This window comes from Tursiops truncatus, chromosome 15 (assembly GCF_011762595.2).
Source record: "Tursiops truncatus isolate mTurTru1 chromosome 15, mTurTru1.mat.Y, whole genome shotgun sequence".
Classification (NCBI taxonomy): domain Eukaryota; kingdom Metazoa; phylum Chordata; class Mammalia; order Artiodactyla; family Delphinidae; genus Tursiops; species Tursiops truncatus.
This window is the reverse complement of record NC_047048.1, coordinates 78,746,522-78,770,469: the sequence shown is the minus strand read 5'-3', so window position 1 is coordinate 78,770,469 and position 23,948 is coordinate 78,746,522. Positions and strand designations below refer to the sequence as shown.

Below are 23,948 nucleotides of genomic sequence, written 5' to 3'. Positions count from 1 at the left end.
ATTCAATTCATGTGCTGAATCACCAAAATTACACACCTCATATTCCTTAGCTCATATATGCATATGCATTTTGTTCTTGTCAGAACAGGAGAAAAGCTGCACAAAAACTAACATACTTGTTTTTATTTCACTTCTTGACACATGGACATTCTACCAACACCCTTTAGCTTGGCCTTTCTGATGAATGAGAAAGGATTGAAAGGAAAAGGAACTGTGGGTTTTCCCAGCTTTCCTTTTCCTTCTATGACAGAGGGGAGGACCATGTGTAAGAAAGGATATGATGGACTTCCTCGGTTGGTTGTGTTTCATAGACCACCCCTACCTTCCTTCTGCATTTGAAGCAAGTTCTGGTTCAAAGGGAAAGCATCTCAGGCTGTCAAGGCCCCTGCTTACTCCTGCTTACTCCTGTTGTACTTGCTTTGGGGATCCCTGAACTCCCATGCATCCTGGGGCCTCAGGAATTCTGTGTTTATGGGGCACGACGAATGCTATGTACAAACATAGCATGAGGGAGCAGCGAGTAGACGCATACTGCAGACACCTCCTCTGCTCATACGCATGCTCCATTGTCCAATGGGACTTTACTTACAAACACAAGTTCAAAGATAAAAGTATGAAGGATTTCAAGATGGCCCCAGCAGAGCCAAATGTGGGGCCTTGTGAGCATGGAGTCCTTGTGTGACTGCATGGATTTTGCACCCATGAAACCAGCCCTGCTGTGTGTACGCGTGTACTAGATACAGAACCAGGGGCTTAAATCTGAGAGCCCATATCTGAGGGCTGTTGCACGGCAGGAGAATATAACGGGGAGCAGAGCTTCTCACATTTTCTCTGTTCACAGTGCGTTTCGTAGCTCAGTAAGTTTTCCATAATACCCTTAGGCCAAGAGAAATATTTAGTAGTTCCATTTTTTTTAAACATCTTTATTGGAGTATAATTGCTTTACTCCAATTAGTTTGTTAGTTTCTGCTTTATAACAAAGTGACTCAGCTATACATATACATATATCCCCATATCTCCTCCCTCTTCCATCTCCCTCCCTCCCACCCTCCCTATCCCACCCCTCTAGGTGGTCACAAAGCACCGAGCTGATCTCCCTGTGCTATGTGGCTGCTTCCCACTAGCTATTTATTTTACATTTGGTAGTGTATATATGTCCATGCCACTCTCTCACTTCATTCCAGCTTACCCTTCCCTCTCCCTGTGTCCTTAAGTCCATTTTCTACGTCTGCGTCTTTATTTCTGTCCTGCCGCTAGTAGTTCCATTTATTACGCTGTTTGGTCCAAGCCATTTAAGCTGTCCTAACAAATTAGAAACCATTAAAAAATACACCTAAATCAAAAGAAAATCTATTTTTAATTTTATTCTTAACCACAATTGCTTGCTAAGGGGATGTGTGTGTCTATAGGGCACTGAAGTTCCTCAAATCTGGGAATCAGACTGGACACCCACTGCCACCCTCATTTACTGGTCCACACCTATTTTTCACACAGTACTTTTGCTTCTTATTGCCGAAAACCCAGTTTCACAAAAATGATATCATAGAAATGAATTTAATGTGATCTAATGTTGAAATTGAACAGCCTCCAGCCAGCAGTTCCCAAAGGTTCAACAGATGTTGAATATCACTGTTTGCTGCAAAAAGTTAATATATCCCACAGCACCTCTGTGAACTCACTGTGGCGCCCTGGGCACCTCAGCACATAGTTTGGGAACCACAAGTGTAGAAGTAAAGCATGTGGGCTCTGGAGTCATCACCTGCACAGGGATGGTGTAAGGATTACGCTTGGCACACACAGGAGTTCCAGAAAAGTTAGGGCTCCCTGGCACGGAGCCACGTTAACAGAGGTATTTTATTTGGTGCTGGGGGGACAAAGCTTAGCCAATTAGATACAGCTCCTGCCCTCAGGGAGCCTGAGAAGCATGGAGAAGGCAGACAATGCAATAAGCACACGAACATGTCACTATAAACAGTAATTAGTGCTACGCGGGAACGGCTCTGAGTACTTTAAAAGCTTATAACTGGCGGCTTCGTCTGGTCTGAGGGGTCCCAGGAAGGAACTCAGAGCCTGGTGTTTTAATTAATGTCTAAAGCAAGTGTTGGTTTTGCAAGAGTAGAAGAAAATAAGGTTTTTCCAGGCAAGAGGAACAGCAGAAAAAAGACCCCTGCAGTGAGAGGGTGCAGGCCCCGCTCAGGGGAGGGCTAAGCATTCCCTTCCACCAAGAACATTCATTTCACAAGTGATGCTGAGGACAAGCGACGCCTGCAGGACCAGGGTCCCCAGAGGATCAGCTGGTTCCGGAAGGCCCGGATCGTACAGAGCAGGACTCTGCAGACCTTGCCTGTAGAGGGCACGTGGCCCCTGACACCACCACTCAACTCTGCAGTTGTCGTGCAAAAGCAACCACAGGTAACAAACAAATGGGCATGGCTGTGTTTGAATACAACTCTGACGAAAGCAGGGATAGGCTGGCTTTGGCCAGCATGTACAGACCCTTGCTACAGAAGCCTTCCACGTGTGCCTCAGTAGGCAGGCCAAAGGAGGGTAGCTACCTACTGAAAAAAGCAAAGCTAGTGCTGGGCCTCCTAGGGTTTCCAATGGAAAAAAAGTAAATAAACACAACATGTAAACACAGCAGAGAGACAACAAAGACGAGCAGTCACCGTCCGGTCAAAACTCAGAGCAAAAATAGTAATCCTTACCCTTCTCCGACATCTTTAAATCCACCCAAGCAACCTCTGCTCTTCAGTACAGGAGTGGACTGCATCATTACCAAAGGCCAAAGATAATAACATCAAGGAGCAAAGCACTCCGGGGGAAGGGTGGGCGGGGGAAGCCTGATTGGCTAGTGGCTGAGCGCCGGGTCGTTAAAAACAGCAGCTGGGTATCCGGGTCTCTGCTTCACCTGGCGCGCTCTTTGCAGTCTGTCCTCTGCTTTCCTGAGCAGCTTCTGGCTGGCTTTTTCCTATTAAAAACAACAGTGCGAGAAGCCCTTGCACTTTAGGCATCTCCGAGAAACAAAGAAGGTCAAACTGAGTCTCCTTATTAGTTGTTATGGCAACAAAGAAAGTATTGCAGAGGCCCGGGAAACGCCACTATAGACCTCACTGCCTGAGCTTTAGTCACAACACAGCTCCCCTTCCTGGGTGTGAGCACCCGCCCCTGCGGAATCTCACTGGTGCCCTCAGCCGGGCCGCATCCCGGCTCCGCCTGCTGACTTCCCCGAAGGCATCTTGTTTAAGAATACCTTGCTGACTGCCTCCAGGTAACAAATCTCACCTGATGGGAATTCTCTCCATTTCAATCTCCTCAAGGTTTCTTAAAACGGGATTTATACCTCCTGCATTGGAATTACCTAGAGATGCTGATTGAAAATATAGATTCATCAGCTCCACCCTAGACCAGCTAAATAAGTTATCTTTTGCCAACATTTGGTAACTACAAGCTCAGAGAGTAGAATGTGGGCAGCGGTATTTTCTTTAGCACAAATGTAGGCAAATGATTATCACCTGCTCCTGCCTTGGCTGACCCAGATCCCTGTAGGTTGAGCCAAAAGCTCTCTTTGAAATCAGCCGGCACTGACTTTCATCAGAAGATAAGCAGCTTGACCTCCAACATTTAATCAAAAGAACTTAAAAGTTCAGTATGAATGAGAAGTACTGAGTTTGTGTGGAAATCTCAAAATGGATTTATTTTTTCTGGGACTGAAAGGAAAAATTTTTGTTAATGGTACAGTATTCCCCTCTGCAAAGGTCAAGATTCCCCCCCCCCAAAAAAATCATAAAATATCTCTTTATGTAAATGTACGTTCTCCTTAGTTTTTTCTGTCTCCTGCACAATTGGCTTAAGCACTTTGAGGTCATGGATAAGGTACTGTGAAGGAAGGTACACTGCTGGTTATATTCACACCGTATTTTTAGCAACTAACACACGGCCTGGAATACCCAGAGACAAGACAATACTTGGTAAATGAATAAACGAATCACAGAAACCCAAGCAGTCTCACGTGGAAAGCATTTTAATAACTACTGCGTCATGCTGCCTTAAATTGGGTAAAAGGTCTTTTTAGCGCCGGCTACAATAAGCATGCAAAGGGGAAGACAAAACCACACCTTCTGCCAAAAAACAGTCACTTTTCTCAGTATATAATTAAAACAGAAACAACTACGTCTAAGTGAATCCTGCCACTTAACCTCTGGGTTTGTTTATCCGCAATGTTGGTGCAAGTGCTTGAGAATTCAGTTTGGTTTGTGTACAAATCCACCACAGCTTTGAAATGTTCCCCCTTCTCACACTTGGATATTCACCACTGACATTAGGGATTAGAAAAAGAAAACTCAAAACCACTTCAAATCACTATTTCTCTTATTTAAGGCCAGAAATTAAAGTGTTTAAATTTCTCATGGTTTCTACCAAAAACCTGAAACTGATAAAAGACAGAATTTGGTGTTCTTACAATCTAGAGTAGGGAGGGGTTGTCAGGTACGGTGTGGGCGAATCCAGCCTGTGGCCTGTTTTTGTCAATAAAGTTTTACTGGCACATAGCCATGCCTCTCCTTTAAGTATTACTGTCTACGGCTCTTTTTTGCAATACAGTAGGAACAGTGACACCATATGACCCCCAGAGCCTAAAATATTTATATTCTGGCCCTTTAAAGAAAAAGTTTGCTGCCCCCTAAGGCAGCATGTGTAAGGGATTTTACACAGTAGTCTCTGGAATCAGATTGCCTGGGTTCAAACGTGTCTACCATTGAGTAGCTGTTAACATAATCAAACAGGAAGGCCGTTAGACTGGGGTGATCCTAATGCCTTGATAGCCTACATGAGCAAAGCAAAACGTAAGCCAGAGTCAGTGCGTGAAAATCCGAGAAAATGAAACTTAGGAACAACCAACCGCAAACAGCCCACTAGCCTTTCCCAGATAAGGCAGCCACTAGAGTCAGTCAAATAACTGCCTTGCTTTGCTTCCAAGTCCTCTCTGTAAAAACCTCCTCCTGTTCATGGAGCACCTCTAACTACTTTTGGTTGGGCGCTGCCTGATCCAGAGATGGATACTCAAATAAACTCTTTTCATCTGCCTCAGTTTACCTTTTAACGGAGCTAAGAGATCTTGGGCATATTTTTAGATTATTTAAGCTCCTTAAGGCTCAGTTTCTCATCTGTTAAATGGGAACAGTAGTTATACTTACCTCATGGAGTTGTTGTGGGGATTAAGTAAGATAACACAAGTAAAGCTCTAAGTATAGCAGAGACAATAAGTAGAAGCTGTTAGGATAATCTAATAGCACTCTAACTCTTTTCTGTCAATATGTCTCCTTTTTGAGAAGGCCTAAAAGAGGCTCTGGCTTGTAGTTAACTACATCCAGCAACATTTCTTCACACACTCATTAGCTGTAGACTTGCTTCAGCAATTCTGACTTCATTAAAATTATAATTATTTCTTTAATTCCATTTGCTTATCTACTTCTTCAACTTAATCCCCCGTGCTGGCTGCCAAGGCCCTGGGAATCAGGGAGAACCTCTTATGAGGCAGTTTTAGATGAGAAAAATAAATAAATAAGAGCCAGATGGAGTCAGGAAAATGAACAGTGAGCAAATTATCAAACGTGTGTGGCAAACCAAATTTTTTAAAGATGAAGACATATACATCTAGGAGAAGTAGGATGAGCTAAAAGGATGTGAGCAGCTACAGAGAACACAGAACACAAGTGCATCCCAGTGAAGCCATTAGCACGAAATCATTTCTATATCTCTAATCCACTAATTAATTCTTAGCTGAATTTAATCCTCCCTCCCCCAATATTTCTCCACCCCTGAGAAAAACACATCCTAACCAGCAGTGTCCTTGGAAATCCCAGCCAACTCAGATCCAGGTGGGATTTTAGCAGGGCCTTTGGGGTTTTATTGGTCAATCTCCATTTTAGGAAATTATGCATTTTTGGAAGGAACATAAATGAAAATGAACCTTCTTAATGTCCCTTTTTTGGGGACTTAGCAAAATTTATTTTTTTTCCTAGTGAAAATAATCATTTTGGAAGGGCTAGCCCCGGGCCTGACACTGAGAATGTATACATACCATCAATGTTAATTTGCCTCCCCTTGTAGAAAGAATTCTATCCCAAGGATAGGAGTTTATTCCTCCATTCATTCAACACTTATTTCTCAAGCATGAGCTACATGTTAGGCACAGTTCTAGGGCCTGGGAAATAGGATTGCCAAACTTAACAAGGAAAAATATAGACCATCCAGTCAAATTTGAATCTAAGATGTACAATGGACATTTTTAAGTACAGTTATGCCCCATGCAATACACTTATACTTAAAAAATTATTCATTGTGTATCTGAAATTCAAATTTAATTGGATGTCCTATATTTTATCTGGCAACGCTACTGGGAAGAGAGTCGTGACCGAGACAGACACGATCTCCACTCTCTCATGCAGTTTATAGCAATTCTAGCCTCAGAAGCTCACAAGACTTCATCCCCATCTGGCAGTTTCCTGGTGGGAAAACCTGGGGAGTAGAGTGACCATCTCTTTCGAAGTACATCACCTCTCGGGGTCCATTTAGCAGATGTCACTCTGTATTGAAATTGTGTCTCTATTTTCCTTGTCATACTCCTCTGCACTTAAGGTCCCTCGTGACAGAGCCTGTGTCTTTTTATCTCTCTGTCTCCTGACTCTGTCTAGTAGATGCTTAGCACAGACCAGCTGAATGAACAAGTGAACAAACGCATAAATGGTTGGATTCCATCAAACGCGATGCCAAACCACACTCATGGCTCATAAGGCAAATATTCACATACCTTCAGAAACACTGGAGATACAGAGAAAACCATATAGCCAGAATCCCACGACCCTATGGGTGAAGAATGATCTTTTATTTTAAAATGTTTTGGGAAAGTACACCAAACAAAATAAAGGCTTTTTTAAAAAGGAGGGAGAGGGGAGATGGTGTGAGAGAGAAATTGTAACCCTATAAAGAATATAAAGGGTGCTTGGAAAGGTGATTTATTAACATAATAGGTAATACTGAGTTAAAGCACTGATTTAACTAATGGGGAATATAATAAAATATGATGGCTAACAGTTAAGCGGAACCATAATATCAATAACTGAGGAATACGGTATAAACGAATAACAAATGAGAGCCATTTTATTGTCAGTACTGTCATACAATTGAAACACTCAGAAGGAAAAACCACAAGAACCGGCAAAAGGATAGATTCAGAGAGGTGCCAGGGACATGGTATCTACCATAGAAAATCGTTTTGTGGCATCGACTCCTTTCTGTCCAACTGTAAAAGAGGGAAGAAAACGTCGATATCTATAGAACAGGTTTCGATTATGCTAAGTTTTTTTTAAGGAGAGAAAAAAGAAAAACCTTTTAAGGAAAAGGTTTCAATTATGCTAAGTTTTTTTTTAAGGGGAAAAAAAAGAAAGGAAAAAAAGAAAAAGACAAAATATGGTATTGCAGAGTTTCCCAAGGACCACGCAGTTAGCCAGGACGTTTAGCTTCTTTTCTTCAGCGCTTCCCTCGGGGTCATCCTCTGACCTCCCGGGTGGATCTGTGCCTGACACATCACAGGCATGTCACACAGCAATTCTTGGCAGTTCCGTCAGTGCTCAGATGGGTAGGCAGGAAAAGTCTCTGTTCGATGAAGCTTCAGAGGGCTGGTGACATCTTTTCCAAAAAAGATTTAGAAATCGGCAGTTATATTTCAAGAAAGCCCACAACCAGATTAGCTAGTCACAAGTTTCTCTATAGTGGAAATCAGTAACATAGGACACGGGATTTTTTTCCCAGAGGCCACTCATAGGGATATGCAAATGAAAGTCATAAGAGATGGTATGATTAACATCTCATTTGCATGTGGCCTTTGCACTGAGCTATGATCAGACCAGTAGCAGTTAAGGACAACCTCCTCCTTAATGTTTCGTCTTTTTCAACTCCTATACCCAGAATATTTAGAGGAGATGATATGGAATCAAAGGACTGTGGAATCTTTTGGCGAGGACACTCTTTGGAAACCGGACCAGAAGTAAGACAATATTATATTTATACCTAGGAAATCTTGCAGTAAAAGAGGACTTCTTAAAATCCATTTAGCCTTTATTATTTCAGGTTTAAGTTCCAAACCAAGAAAAATGAAGAAGCCAGGAAGGCAACACACGAGGCAACTGTGAGCCCCCTTTGTGACACAGGATAGGGCTGAAAACTTTCTCTATAAAGGGCCAGATATGAAATGTTTTAGATTTTGTAGACTGTATGGTGTCATAGCAAATACTTAACTCTGCTGCCTGTAGCACAAAGGCAACCAGTTAATATGTAAGGAATGGGCGTGAATGTTCCAAGGAAACGTGAAGAGAAACAGACAGCAGGCTGGATTTGGCCAGGAGGCCAGTTTTCCAGTTCTTGCGGACAGAGCACCATCTGCTGGCTATAAGCGTTACCACAAGCAAAGGAATTCACACTGCAGACCAGGTGAACAGCTCTCTGAAGTGAGCAAAGCAAAACCTACACAACAGTACAGCATTCCTGGAACCAAATGTGTGGATCAAGCCGGCCTAACACACAGGGAGATGGGACCCCAGCTAAGTGGAGCATGTTTGCCCCACCAACACGCGCTCAAAACACTGGACCTAGCAAAAAAGGTTCACAGTGGCCTCTGGCCCCCTAAGCCTTAAGCTCTCCCTCATTATCACCAACAGCCCTGGCCTCCATCACACCTCAGCTGAGTCTCTTTCTGATATAAGAAATCGGGGATCCAGACATTTGCAAGCCTCCAATCTGAACCATAAGAAACTCTAGTCATACAGTCACTGGTACACAATAGCAGTGATGATTATTAAAGTAATTTGAATATTAAAATATCCCAAATCACTAGAAATCATTTATTCCAGCCTCCGAGCCATTTTGGACATGAATTCTATTCTCTTTCCAACAGACACACACACACACACACACACACACACACACGCACACATAAGCACACGCTATAACGTAGAGAAACTGCATTAATGGGCTTGAATCCTACAAGTAAAAATCCAGGCAAATCTTTATTACAGTTTGATAAAAATTCCCTGCAGGAAGTAGACAGCATGCAAACAATATTGATGCAAAATCCGTGTCTTCAGTCAAGTGCAAAGCCCTTCCTGAACCTTCAACGGTAGCTCCTGAGACTCTAAAAATTTTCAAGAAAACTGACTGACAGCATTCACTTGGGGTCAAGTCGAAATAAATACACCTGCAGCTTCTATCATGATGGGTAACTGAAACTTCCTGGCTTGGTTGGAATACTGTTTTTAAGCTTAAAGCCAGGAGATGGATTGAGAGATTATTTTTACATTTTTGCAGTTCACACAAAGGTCACAAGCTGGTACTGGCCTGTGGACACCATCTGGGCCCAGCCCTGTTCTCTGGCCTGCGCAGGGCTTGGAACATTTGGAATTGCTTGTCAATAGCTGAATGACTGCAAACTTCCCGTAAAGGGTGGATGTCCCTGTTTTCTAGGCCTGCACTCTCCCTGCCATTTTTTACTAGGGACCCCACCACTCAGTCCTGGCATGTCCTCCTGGCCCCTACAGACATGTGACCTTGAGACCCTGGTTTATTTGTCATCTTTTCACATTTGCTCAGATCTTAATCTATTACTTCTCTCTTACCAGCTGCATATACAATGTATGTGACTGTGTTAGAATTAATACTGAAAAATCAGTGTTATAGAGAACACATTTTTGGTTGCCAAGGGGGAGGCGGGTGGGAGGGGTGGATTAGAAATTTGGGATTAGCAGATGCAAACTATTATATATAGGCTAGATAAACAACAAGGTCCTACTGTAGAGCACAGGGAACTATATACAATACGCTGTGATAAACCATAATGGAAAAGAATGTGAGAAGGAATGTATGTATGTGTGTAACTAAATCACTTTGCTGTATAGCAGAAATCAACACGACATTGTAAATCAACTATACCTCAATAAAAAATAGATTATAAAAGAGAAAGAAAAACCAATGTTAACTCCTCCAAAGTAGCCACTTGCTCCAAGAATCTATCATCCTTAAAATAAAAATGTAAATCGCATGGCCTGGAACCAACCCGCTGGAGGAGCTATTTCCATCACATGGTATTTGTCTTGGAAACACTTCGGGAGGAGCAGAACTTCCTCCCAAAGGCAAGGACATATGATAAAAGAAAGAGCGAGCCCTGGACTACAAGTCAGAACACTGAAGTTCTAATGTCAGTCCCTCCGCCCAGTGACTATGTGATCTTGAGCAAGTACTCGACCTCCAAGGGTCTCAGTTTCCGCCTTCATTGAAACGGAGAAGATAGTCCCACTCTTGCCAACTCGAGCTGTTGCCAGGTGAACCAAATAAGCAACACGGAAGATGTCCCACAGTGATGCAAACATCTGATGCCACTCTTTGATTTCCTAAAATTATCTAAAGTCATATCTGATCAATGATACGTGCCTATTTTTTTCTTTTTTTTTTTTTGAAACAAGGGATGCTATCTTCCGAGGCAATTCCAACAGAAAGGTTCTAAAATATTGAGCAACGGAGCTCCTTAAGATTAAGAGCAAAATTCCTAAGATGTTAACTTTGAGGAGGAGGTGAGGGCATTTGAGAAGAACATCGCCGTGAAGCTGGACACACCCGCTGTCTCCTAAAGGCCCTTGTGCACCAGCCACACCGCCTCCTTTCTGCTCTTTGAACATGCCAGCTCGTTTCTACCTCAGGGCCTTTGCACTTGTTGATCTCTCTGTGGACAATGCTTTTCCCTGCTTCTCAGTATGGCTGTCTCTTCTCAGACTTCAGATCTTGGGGTAAATGCTGCAGCCCCTCTAAAGAAGTCCCTTTGTCATCATCCTCCCCAAACCGACAACAGCTCTGCTTCACCTTTCTCTACTACAAACACTTTCTTTTCAACCTGACATGGACCAAATTTGAAATTAAATATATGTGTGTAATTACTGACTGTGACTCTCCTTTCGACTATAAGCTGTAGGAGGGCAGAAACAAGCCTGTCTAGTAGCCCCAGTGTACCTCCATCACCTAGCACAGTGCTTGGCATAAAGTAGATGCTCAATTAACATTTGCCAAATAAACAAATGCGTCAGTGAATGGATGGAGAGATGAAAACCTCAACTCCTTACTAGATAGGTGATCCTGGACACATCACTAACCCTTCAGATCCTGTGTCTTAGCTGCACATGGGTGTAAAATACTCTCAGGTGGCTGCTTTGTGGACTAAATGAGACTATGTTAAGTTCCTAGCGCAAAACCTGGAACACAGCGGATCCTCAAGAAATGGCAGCTTTTATAAAGATAATGAGTACGTCCAGTCTCCCTTGTATGGAACAAACCTGGCACTTTACTAGAGGTATGTTAATGTTTGTTTATATAAAGAAGGAGAGACAAGACTGCATGTTTCAAATAAATTTGCAGAGCTCTGATTTAAGCAAGACTAAACAGATCTTTTACTACAGGACATCTCGGAGTCTGAAAAATAAAGATTTGCTTTCTGAACCTCCTAAAGGAGAGTTTAACATGCAGCATTTTGCCCCAAACTTATTGGAGCATAGTACTTTTCTGGAGGAAGGTGGTGTCGACCAGGGTTAGGACAATACAGAAGACAACTGGAAAAAGATGACTCTGGTTATTTTATACAATGAATTCTTAAAAGAATCCTGTGAATACAGTGCTCAGCACACTGTTGAATGCTTCCGTTTCATGAATTCCTTCCCAGTTTTCATGATAAACCTCACAAGTTGACTCTATATATACCTAAACATAGAAGAGCATTTAGTTTTGAAAACTGGCAAATGGGGTGGGAGAAGCAGTGAGGGTGGATTGAATACGTCTTAGTGTAGGTGGGTGTGTCCGAACCAGCACCTTCCTCTCTCCACCAGAAACGGCAATAATAAGGTGGTAATTCCAAAACCAACCAGCAGGTGACTCTCTAGGACTAAATTTGGAGAAGAAAATTTTCTCAGACCAGTTGGATAAATTCCCTCCTAAGGGTCTGATTTCCAAGAATAACCACCAGATCTGTCAGAAGACGTCGGCTTGAAATACATTAGAGTAGGTGAATTGGCCAGAGGATTACAACTCATGGATACCAGCAAAACAAGAAGAAATTACGTGCTGTGTAATCTCATCCTACGGCACACGGGGTCGTGACGTTACTAGTTTTTCTCAATTTCATTTTTTTTCTGGGGGTGGGCAGAAGGGAAGAAGGAGAGCAGGTGGTATAGGTGGAATAGATGAACTTATCCCATTTATTTGTTGTGTAAATGACCACCCCTGATAATAAGCAAGATAATTTTAGGTAGTCTGTGAACATTTTTTTTAATCTATCAAATTTACTGGTAAGTTGAGCCCCCAAACTGCATACACAGCACGTATTAGCACTGTATCTTAATGAATGCTGGCGACTAAAAAGCAATCCACAAGGTAAAATAAATATGGACAAATCTACACAGAACACGCTGGTGAGGAAATATCTCAGTAAACATCGGTACAAAGTAAATATCAAAATAAAATACATTTACATTAATTCCTACACAGAACAAAAGTATGTGAAAACAAATAATTTGATGAAATAACTGGTACCAAAAAATGTATATGTGAAGCAAAAAAAAAAAAAAAAATGAAGCAATTACAATGCCATTCTCATGCACAGAAATATTCCAAGATAATAGGACATTTCAGTGAGTATCAGTATGCAGTCAAAACAGGAATAATGTAAGAATTCTACTGGAAATTTGTGTTCAGTGAAGGTCATACTATATAACAAAGAGCAAACAATAATAGTTTTAATTATCATCTTCAAAACCTAGAACACAATCATCTTCAAAACCCTATAAAATTATCAATCACAAAGTCTGATAACCCATCGTCTCTGAGGGAATTCTGTGGCATTTTTTTCTCATCACTGGTTATTTATTTCATTAGAAACTAAGCTATCACTATCTTCAAATGACTGTTTTGTAAGTATTACTACTGTGCTCATTTGGAAAATCCATACCAATAAACTTGAACTTAAGTTTACAGTAATGCAGGCAAGAACCTTGTTTCATTGTGCTTCACTTTACTATGCTTCGCAGATATTGCATATTTTTAATTGAAGATTTGTGGCACTCCTACGTCAAGTAAGTCCGTTGGCACCCTTTTTCCTAACCGCATTTGCTCACTTCGTGTCTCCGTGTCACATTTTGGTAATTCTCACGATATTTCAAATTTGTACATTATTATTATATGTGTCATGGTGACCTGTGATCTTGATGTTACTACTACGACCTGCTGAAGGCTCAGATGACGGTTAGCATGTTTTAGCAATAAAGTATTTTTAAATTAAGGTATGTACATCTTTTTTAGACATAATGCTATTTATTGCACACTTAATCGACTACAGTATAGCGTAAACGTAACTTTTGTGTCCACTGGGAAACCAGAAAACTTGTGTGACTTGCCTTATCGCAATATTCGCCTTTTTGAGGTGGTCTGGAATCGAACCCCGAATATCCAAGGTCTGCCTGAACCTTTTGAGTGTTGAATTATAAAAATAATAGATAACAAACCTAAAGATAAAGATTTATCAAATAAACCCAAATCCAATTCTGATGAGTCATTTGGTTGGTGGCTTGCTATTTTTGACAAAAACAACAGAAACTTCTCAAAGAACATGATTTTTTTCCTTTGCGGTGAGGTTTTGCGTTGCTCTGCTCCACTTGTAAACATAACATTATCATTACTGTTATTTTGGAATTAGTGGGTCACTCGTCTTTGATGATCATCCCAGACCTGTCAGCTACGTATGGTTTTCCAACCATAATTGGGCTTTTTGCATGCACGTAAATCTGCGTTTTTTGTCGTCGTGGTTTAAAAAAACTACGTCTGTATCCTGGAAAACAGAGTTGTTTTCTTCGTAGCAAACAGATGTAGACATTGTCAGAGGTAGTTGTATAAACCCAAGGAGCATACAAACGGCATGCTAACAGTAGCTAAAACATCTGCTTTAAACTTAAGAAGATGTTTTAAAATATTAAAGGGTCTGATAAGACCCTTAGCCTTAAATCATTTCTGACGAATGCCTACTCGTTTTGGTTAAAGAGAGTTAGATTAGTTAAAGTAAGGATTGTAAAGTGAGCGTCTTCTTCATATGACATTTTCTCTGTCCAGATTGTCCTGAGGATTTTTAAACTCTGGGATATTTGCTAATAAATTCTGAAACTGCAACACATACTAAATATTCATGACATCCTCACTCTCATCTTTCGAAACATGGCATTCTGGGGAAATCCAGTGATTCATCAACTTTGATACAAGTTGACTATTCTCAAATTACCAGGCTGTCTCTCAGGAATTCAAGCAATTTATCCATTTTCTCTTTACGAAGCCTACATCACTTTGGTTCTCAACTTTCTTTTGCATTCCAGACACACAGAATCTGAAAAGACATACCTTTTTTGTAAAGATTATTTGGGTCTGTGTAGACAGTCAAGTTACAAAGCAACTCCGTAGCTTTTTGTGAATGTATGTTCATAACACATGCTTCTTTTAAACCTTCAGGAATTACTATTGGTATTTGTACAGTTGATCTTATTGTGTGTTAGAAAAAATATAGGTAATTGGTATAGCAGTATAAAGACAGAAAAATATACTTTTAAAAATAAATATATTTAAATAGAAGAGACGGAAGAAAATTGAATAATGGTACAAGCGATATGTAAATGACAAAAACTGTGATGATATAAGTCAAATGCTGCAAAAATTTCTGAATTTGTTCTGACGTGAAACCAATGGCATTTATAACAACCTGATCTAACCCAACCCTCCCTCTCTGTGTAGATGTGTCTTGGAAGGTAAGCTTATTTATCAATTATCAAGGCAGTCACTTGTCACTCCTACCGGCACTCAGGACATAATTTTTGAGCATCTACACTATGCCATGCTCCCCACAAGTGAACAGAGCCTACAGTCATAAAGCCTAGAATGTAAGGACCTTCACTGCCCTCTTAACATTATACGGCCATTCAACAAATATTCGTGGACTCCATGCAAGGCACTGGGGGATAAAATAACGAGGAAAAAACAAAGACACAGGTCTCCAGCCCTCCTTTGTGTTACTGCTTCTTGGAAGAGCTAGTCCTGGGTCAACTGGCCACACAATTAAATATGAAATGAAAACTGTGGTGGGGCTGTAAAAGAGGGTGCCCTCGTCTGCATCTTAGGGGTACACACGACCAGAGATTCCACACCAGTTATGATAAAGTCTGGGGGACCTGCCTTGGAGTCAGGGAGGGCCCTGGAGGTAAGACCTAGGGATGACGAAGAGTCACCTCAGACAGGGGAAAGGCACAGAATTCCAGGGAGAACAACCAGGAAAAGCTCTCTGGGGGACAGATGATCAGTAGAAAGGGCCGCAGGGAAGGCTGGGTGACCAGGGCACAGAGAGCAGGTATTTATGGCCGGGGCCACTGGTTCCTGTGGTCATTCATTCGTTCTTGCATTCATTCATTTAGCAAGTTTCTGCAGACGAACCAGGTTCCACCCCGTAGATGTTCTTCCATGTTTGGGGATCTCTGCGCCTCATCAGTGAAAAGGTCTCCAGCAAGAATCCCCTACACAGGCCTAGTCATTTATTTATACGTTACATATACACAGGTATCCTTATATATAAAACATACAAAGATACATCTGAAAGGATAAGAAAATGTTTTAACATTTTTCTAATTGTCCCCCTTGTCCCTCCATGGGCCATTGTGTACCCTGCTCCAGAGATCACTGTTCTGGAAAAGGGGCCTCTTAGGATTGGCTCAGAGTCACAGCAGAACCAGAGCCCAGGACTCCCCGTCCCCCAGGCCATTCCCTTCCCAGGAGAGCGTGGGTCCCAGGCTTGAGAGTCATGAGCATCACCGGGGGGCTTGGTAACACATTCGGGGCCGGGCCCCACCCTCCGAGGTCCTGGGGGGGCCCGAATGTCCGCACCGCCAGCGGCACGCTCCCAAGGAATGTGGAGCTGCTAGACGTGAGTCCGCTCGACTATTTCCCCAACCGCGGGCCAGACCTCGTGCCCAGACCCCGTGTAGGTCGTTAAAAGCGCACGCTGCTCAGCCGCTCCCTACACCTTAAAATCTAGCATCTCTGGGGGTGAGGGCCCAAGAATCTGCATTTTAAACAATTCCCCCCAGGACACTGTGATACAGTATAAGTGATGGGGAGTGAGACCCCTCGACAGAGGCCAGGCTCTGGGAGGAAGGGGGCTCACCAGCCTGACGCGCATTAGAGGGGAGGAGCTGAGCCCTCTCCCCACCCCTCCCCCCCCAGCCATCTGCCCCCAGCCCTCCCCTACCCCACACAGTCCGCCCGCGCTCACCTTGCAGGCGGTAGAGCTGCCCCGTGCTGTGCTGCCGAGTGATGTGCTGCCAGTAGGCGCTTCGAGGCAAGGGCACCATGGTGCTCAGCGAGGCGGCCCGCTCACTCATCCTCATCTGGAGCTGTGTCAAGGAAGAGAGCGTGTGTCAGCAACCCCGGGGCCGCGAGAGACCTGACCCAGGGAGCTCCACACAGGGAGCTGCAGAAGCACGAGCTGGCCCGTCAGCCAATCAGTGCGTACGGCCCCATGGTGGTGGTGGACGGCTGTCGGTTTCACTGACTTAGCAGCATCCGTTCTTCAGCCGGCTGGCAACAGTGCATTGATTTTCCTTGGGGGAACTTCCCTCCAGCTCAATCGATTCCGTTATGGTCAGACCCCACCACTGATTCTAGGTGTGACCCGGTGACCTGCGTCAGGCCAATAAGACACAATCCCTGGGGACATTTATCAGGACTTTTGTGGAAGAGAGAATCGGTAGAGGTAAATTAAGGGGTTTTTCTGACTTTTTTTTCGTTGCTGAATCCCAGGGTCTAGATTATTTCTGGAACGTGGTAGATGCACAAGAAACACCCGTTGAATTAAATGTTTATGAGTTTTTTTGTGGGGTTGCTAAGAGGACAGCAGATGGGCCTGGAGCCTATCTGGGAACAATAAAGGGAGAACATGCCAGTCATTGGACACTATTCCAAAGGAGACAGCCAAGAAAAGGAGGGGAGAGTCCCGACAAGCTCCACTGAGACCCTGGATCCTACCTGAACCAAGAGACTAGCCTGGGACTTCTCAATTATACAAGCCGATTATTTCTGTTCCGTTTAAGCTGATTTGAGTTGGGTTTTATCACTAGTATAAGAAAAAGAGCCTTGTCTGCCCCTACAAGCACCTGACCCTCATTCCAGACACTGAGGGATGAAGAGGAAGTTGTAGCTTTTGGCACCAAACATCTAGGAATATCCATCCTGAAAGATACAGTGTGAGGCCCCAGGTCTTTGGGGAGTAGTCAATGGCCTGTTCGAACACATGGGGTGGGGCGGGGGGGAAGATTCAAAGAGAAGACAGCTTAGTGGGATGGGCAGGAGGCGAATAGAAATTTACATGTGATGGATTGGATTCTTTATCACAATAGCACAATTACCAAAATGAGTCTCCAAGTAGAATTACATAGCACTAGGTTTCATGGGGACATTTCTTCCTAAACATGTCCTGTTAAACCAAAAGGGCAAAAAGCTGAAAACAAAAGCTCGTAGAGAGGTTCTGTGGCTGTTTCTCTATTTCTGCAGAAACGAAAAGTCTCAAAAGTTTAAGAGCAAAAAGCAAAACCAAACAAACCAAAAAAATCTATTTACCAGTGACTTCTGGTGACATTCAACCTCAATAACATGGAATACAAGAAAATAAAGGGAGGAAAAAAACTGAATTCTCAAGGTACTGATTATAAGAATTTCTCAATGTAAAGGGATTATATTTAATATAATAAAATTTTTAATATAAAGCAAGTATTTGGGAAATAGCTGTTAAATTCAAATTACTCACTATATTACTGTGAATATATTTCTGCAGCCCAGCATGATCTGACTGTATTTTTAGAAAGCTTATTTAGGAACAAAAATAAAATGACACTAATGTCATGTGTCATAGAGAACATTACAAAGCCGGTTCTCTGTTTCTTCCTTAAACCTTTGAAACAATATCTAATTTTATGAAAGAGGCATTTTAATTGTCTTTGGAGAAGTATGCTGAGAAAAGTCTTCTTATTTAACAATGCAAAAATGTCTGAATTCTCGAAGATTGAGAAGACTCAGGAAGTCATGTGGTGAAGAGTCTAGCTGGAAGGTGTCTGCCCCATGCTTCTTTTTATTTCAAATATATCATATCTTTTTTATAACTCATTTTCTTCACCTGAACAATGTATTGTTAGCATGTGGGCATTTCTACAACAGCACTTCTTTTTTTTTTTTTTTTTTTTTTTGCGATACACGGGCCTCTTACCGCTGTGGCCTCTCCCGCCGCGGAGCAACAGGCTCCAGACGCGCAGGCCCAGCGGCCATGGCTCACGGGCCCAGCCGCCCCGCGGCACGTGGGATCCTCCCGGACAAGGGCACGAACCTGCGTCCCCTGCATCGGCAGGAGGACTCTCAACCACTGCGCCACCAGGGAAGCCCTATAACAGCATTTTTAATGTCTACATAGTATTCCATTATATGGACGTATTTGTTTTTGTTTTTTTTTAACATCTTTATTGGAGTATAATTGCTCTACAATGGTGCGTTAGTTTCTGCTGTATAACAAAGTGAATCAGCTATACGTATACATATGTCCCCATATCTCCTCCCTCTTGCATCTCCCTCCCTCCCACCCTCCCTATCCCACCCCTCTAGGTGGTCACAAAGCAGCGAGCTGATCTCCCTGTGCTGGCCCTCATCCTTCTTTATTGCTGTAAGTGACCCTTCCCCTCTGAGCTTGCTACCCTTCCCATCTCAGGCCGCACTATGGTGGGGGGCCTGCCATTGCCACCCACCTGTGGTGCCTCCCCCCTCCCTCCTCCCCACCACTGCCTTGATCCCTCAGCCTGAGAGCTGCCCCCACTCCTCACCTGGCTAACACCTACCTTCCCTTCAGGAGGCAGCTCAGGAATCACCTCCTGACGACTCTTCCCCCTTCATGACACCAGGTGCTTCTAGCAGACATCCCACAGCTCTGCTCTTTCTCTGATCATTTCGCTGTTTTGTGACAGCAGCTAACCTAGCCCACCTCCTCCTGTAGCCCATGCACTCCAAGAAAGTGGGGATTATATCTTTTCTCTCTGTGTCCCCAACACCTAAGTGGGGCCCCTGAAGGCTGAACAAATAGAGGATGGATAAATGAGCCCGTGAACCCAGCTCTTGCCCAGGGAATAAATCCTAATCAACCCAGCAAATCAGAAGCACTGTTAGCCCAGAGCTGAATTCCTGCCGAAGCTCCAGGTCCAGGTTAAACTAACGTGGTTCTCAGGGGCTGTGGGGAACGTGGTGATAAGACGGCATCATTCTAAAGACGGAGACACAGAGAATGGGCTTGAGGACACGGGGCAGGGGGGAAGGGTAAGCTGGGACGAAGTGAGAGAGTGGCATGGACATATACACACTACCAGATGTGAAATAGATAGCTAGTGGGAAGCAGCCACATAGCACAGGGAGATCAGCTCAGTGGTTTGTGACCAGCTAGAGGGGTGGGATAGGGAGGGTGGGAGGGAGACACAAGAGGGAGGAGACATGGAGATATATGTATATGTATAGCTGATTCACTTTGTTATAAAGCAGAAACTAACACCATTGTAAAGCAATTATACTCCAATAAAGATGTTAAAAAAAATAAAAAATAAGACTGCATCATTCTACTCTGCATTCAAGTGATGAGCAGAAGCAGGGCCTCGGGGAGAGACCTGCTTACGTGCGTACGCACAGGCAGTCAGGACAGTCCAACGGCGGGGAGTTCAGCTCGACACATTTATTCATTCTACTAACAGTGTTACTCAAGATCCCACCAGGGGAGAAAGGCAAGGCTTTGTGAATGTCAAAGAAATGCCTTCTTGTACTTCAACACTCAAACTTCCCCCCTAAACAACAGGGATGCACGTAGGTCTCTTCCTAAGCAGCCTGAGAGAGTTCTGACGCTGCCCAGTGGCCTGAGATAATCAATCAACGGATGTAATTGGTTGGGTTTCAAGGACACACAAAGCATTGTGCTGCCGAGGGTGGCAGGGAGCCGACCATGGGGTAGGAGACCCGGGCTCCCGTTCAGGTTGGGCTCCAGATGAGCTGTGTGGCACGGGACACACCCCTCCCCGCGTTTAAGCCTCAAAAGCTCCTCTCTCATGGAACATCCCTTCCTAAGGAGACAGACAATAAAACTAAACAAATAAAAAAGAAGAGGACTGCCATAAAAAAGAATGAAGTCCTGACACACGCTACAGCACGGATGAAGCTGGAAACTTGATGCTGAGTGAAAGAAGCCAGTCACAAAAGACCACACAGTGTATGATTCTATTTACATGCAAGGTCCAGAGCCGGCAAATGCAGAGAAAGCAGATTGGTGGTTGCCTAAGGCTGGGTGGATGATGCCTAAAGGAGATGGGTTTCTTTCTGGGGTGATGAAAATATTCTGGAGTTGACTGCAGTGATGCTTTCACAATTCCATGAATATGGGCTTCCCTGGTGGCGCAGTGGTTGAGAGTCCGCCTGCCGATGCGGGGGACACGGGTTCATGCCCCGGTCCGGGAGGATCCCACATGCCGCGGAGCAGCTGGGCCCGTGAGCCATGGCTGCTGAGCCTGCGCGTCCGGAGCTTGGGCTCCGCAACGGGAGAGGCCACAACAGTGAGAGGCCCACGTACCGCAAAAAGGAAAGAAAAGGGTAGATCTTTATGAAGTGACATGAAACAATTCTAAAACCAAAGGGCCACCATTCCTTATCTATGTATGTTGGTGGGGAGAGCTCGTCATCACTGGGACAGGTTTAAATACTGTCTATCCACACTCTGATGACTCTCAAATGCATATCTGTAGCTCCAATCTCTCCCCTAAACCTCAGGCTCCTGTATTTCACAGCCTGCTCCCCACTTCCACCTAGATGTCCAGTAGGCATCTCTCATCTAACATGTACAAACCAGAACCATCGTTTCTCACACTTCACTCCCTAAAAGCTCTTCCCCTTCTAGGCAAATGGTTCTTCCATTCAACCCATTGCTCTGTTTCAAGAAGAAGAGAAACCTTTGAGACTACCTTGTTTCCTCTCTATCCTACAAGAAAGTTCAACCATCAGCAAATCCTGTTGTTCAAGATGTATCCAGAATCCACTTTTCACCACCTCCCTCCCCACCAACCTGATCCGCACCATTAGCACTCACCTGGATTCCCAGATGACAGAAATAGTCCCTAACTCTGCTTCTTACTTGTACTCTCCCCTCACCCACCCCCAGTCTTTCCCAAACAGCGGCCAGAGTGCCCCCTTCAAGAGTAAAGCCAGGGGCTTTCCTGGTGGCGCAGTGGCTGAGAGTCCGCCTGCCGATGCAGGGGACACGGGTTCGTGCCCCGGTCCGGGAGGATCCCACATGCCGCGGAGCGGCTGGGCCCGTGAGCCATGGCCGCTGAGCCTGTGCGTCCGGAGCCTGTGCTCCGCAACAGGAGAGGCCACAGCAGTGAGAGGCCCGCACACCGCAAAAAAAAAAAAAAAAAAGAGTAAAGCCAACTGATCTCAGCTTTTCTCAGAACCCTCCAATGACTTCTCAACTGACCCCATGCAAAATCCAAACTCTTGACCACAAATGAAAGGTCATATAGGATGTGGCCCCTACTTATTTCTAGACAACACCTCCTACCCCTCTTCTCATTTCATCTGCTTCAGAGTCACAGCTTTGTACTTGAACATGCAAAGCACAGAGCTGCCTCGGGGCCTGTGCACTTAGTGTTCCCTCTGCCTGGAACAGATGTGGTACGTATGTACAAAGGAATATTACTCAGCCATTAAAAAGAATGAAAAATGCCATTTGCGGCAACATGGATGGACCTGGAGATTGTCATACTGAGTGAAGTAAGTCACACAGAGAAAGACAACTATCACATGATATCGCTTATATGTGGAATCTAAAAGAAAAAGGATACAAACAAACTTATTTACAAAACAGAAACAGACTCACAGACTTAGAGAATGAACTTATGGTTACCCGGTGCAGGGGGGGAAGAATGGGGGAAGGGATAGACTGGGAGTTTGGGATTGACATGTTATATGTTGCTATATTTAAAATAGATAACCAACTAGGACCTACTGTATAGCACAGGGAACTCTCCTCAATACTCTGTAATAACCTAAATGGGAAAAGAATTTGAAAAAGAACAGATACACATATTTGTAAAAAAAAACTGGCCCTTAGAAATTTCCACTCTTCCCTTCCCCCCTCTCTCTGCCAGAGTATCACCTTATCAGGGCAACAAACCTCCTTCATTCTCTGTCCTTTACAATGCAGTCTCCTTCACAGCATTCACCAACTCTTGATACAGTTTTATGTTTATTATCTATTGATGACTGTCTCATTCTCCATAACAATGAGTACATTCTTTGAACCAAAGGACTGTTTCTTGTTCTCTGCTGTACTCCTGCTTCCTAGAACAGGGTCTGACACAAAGTAGATACTCAGAAAATGAATGTACTTATTAATACATAGATACCTTTATATCTATTAAGGGATATGACGTTCCGGAAGGATGCAAAAGAAGCTGGTCATGGGTTTGCTTCCGAGGAAGTAAACTGGGAACCTGAGATGATTAAGCATGGGAAAGAGACTTATTTTACACTGGATAACATTTCGTACAATTCTATATCATGTGTGAATCAAATCTTTTATTTTATTTATTTTTTATTATATTTTCTTTTTTTTTGCGGTACGCGGGCCTCTCACTGCTGTGGCCCCTCCCGCCGCGGAGCACAGGCTCCGGCCGCGCAGGCTCAGCGGCCATGGCTCACGGGCGCAGCCGCTCCGCGGCATGTGGGATCCTCCCAGACCGGGGCACGAACCTGCGTCCCCTGCATCGGCAGGCAGACTCTCAACCACTGCACCACCAGGGAAGCCCTGAATCAAATATTTTAATCCAAAAGGCTTCTTTTGAAATCTTCAAAGAAATCAGAGCTCTTTTCCTCAATTGCATACCATTCCATGCACTAGTTTAAAGAACTTTGAAACTATGCATAAGGCGCTGAGCAATATGTGTAAGTGCCCCGGCTCCTCCAAGAACAGGCTTGTAGAGAGAAAAGATATTCCCACTTCACACACTGTCGTTTTATAGGCCCTCCCCAGCCCCAGCCCTAAGCCCCTTGATCCTCTCCAGATGACACTTACTAGAAAATGAAAACGAGGGGAATTTAAAAGGAGAGTAGAAAACAGCTCTCAAAGAAGCTTAACCTTAATTTCAAATTTCTAACCAGAGAGAATTACTCCAACTATCTCATGAATAGTAAACGTGTTTTGAACAGAATTTTTAAAATGTTAGGTTTATTCCTACAAATTCCAGACCAAATGCCTCTCTTAAAAGAGAACAATAGTCTTAGACGATACTTTTTTAAAAAAGACATAAAAATCCAGCATGTGTTTGTGTAGTATGTGATCTGTTTACCCAGTTTGAGGTAAATCTATATTTCTGAGGTTTATCAAACACCCTTGTAAAGTTCTAGCAAGCTTGTACGGTTTGGTGCTGGGAGTAATTCATTGAGATAACTACATCTGCTGCATTCTTCAGGGTTCTTTCTGCTTGATGAAGCACGTTCATTTAATCAATACAAACCGCTTAAAATGCTAATTGCTACGCTAAGTGACAGTAACCAAATCCTCTGGAAGCGAGATGCAAATGCTGTTGAACAAGTTTTGTAATCATTGTGGGTTGACGACAGGAGCTATATCGTCCTGTCTGAACAGAGGTCTGCAGAGCCGCTCTTGCGCCCACCTTTCCTCCACCTACTGGACAGGTGCGCTCCCACTTCAGTTAGAGGAGTGATTTCTTAAAAGGATCTAGCTTTCTCCAGCGAGAGAGCTTAAC

At 43.7% G+C, this 23,948-nt stretch overlaps 1 protein-coding gene and 1 long non-coding RNA gene across 2 annotated transcripts in view; both read right to left on the bottom strand.

Moving 5' to 3' along the window:
• Positions 1 to 3,105, bottom strand: part of LOC109551343 (uncharacterized) — a 586,181-nt gene extending 583,076 nt beyond the window's left edge. The window contains exon 1 of the long non-coding RNA XR_012326518.1: positions 2,706 to 3,105. This is a non-coding gene — a long non-coding RNA (uncharacterized lncRNA). The remainder of the gene's footprint in view (positions 1 to 2,705) is intronic.
• Positions 3,106 to 7,134: 4,029 nt separating this feature from the next.
• The window catches only part of DOK5 (docking protein 5), a 139,561-nt gene continuing 122,747 nt past the window's right edge, over positions 7,135 to 23,948 (bottom strand). The window contains exons 7-8 of the mRNA XM_019944042.3: positions 16,388 to 16,508; positions 7,135 to 7,686 (exon numbers count right to left, since the gene is read on the bottom strand). Of these exons, the coding sequence (XP_019799601.1) occupies positions 7,622 to 7,686; positions 16,388 to 16,508 (186 nt within the window). The 3' untranslated portion in view covers positions 7,135 to 7,621. The remainder of the gene's footprint in view (positions 7,687 to 16,387; positions 16,509 to 23,948) is intronic.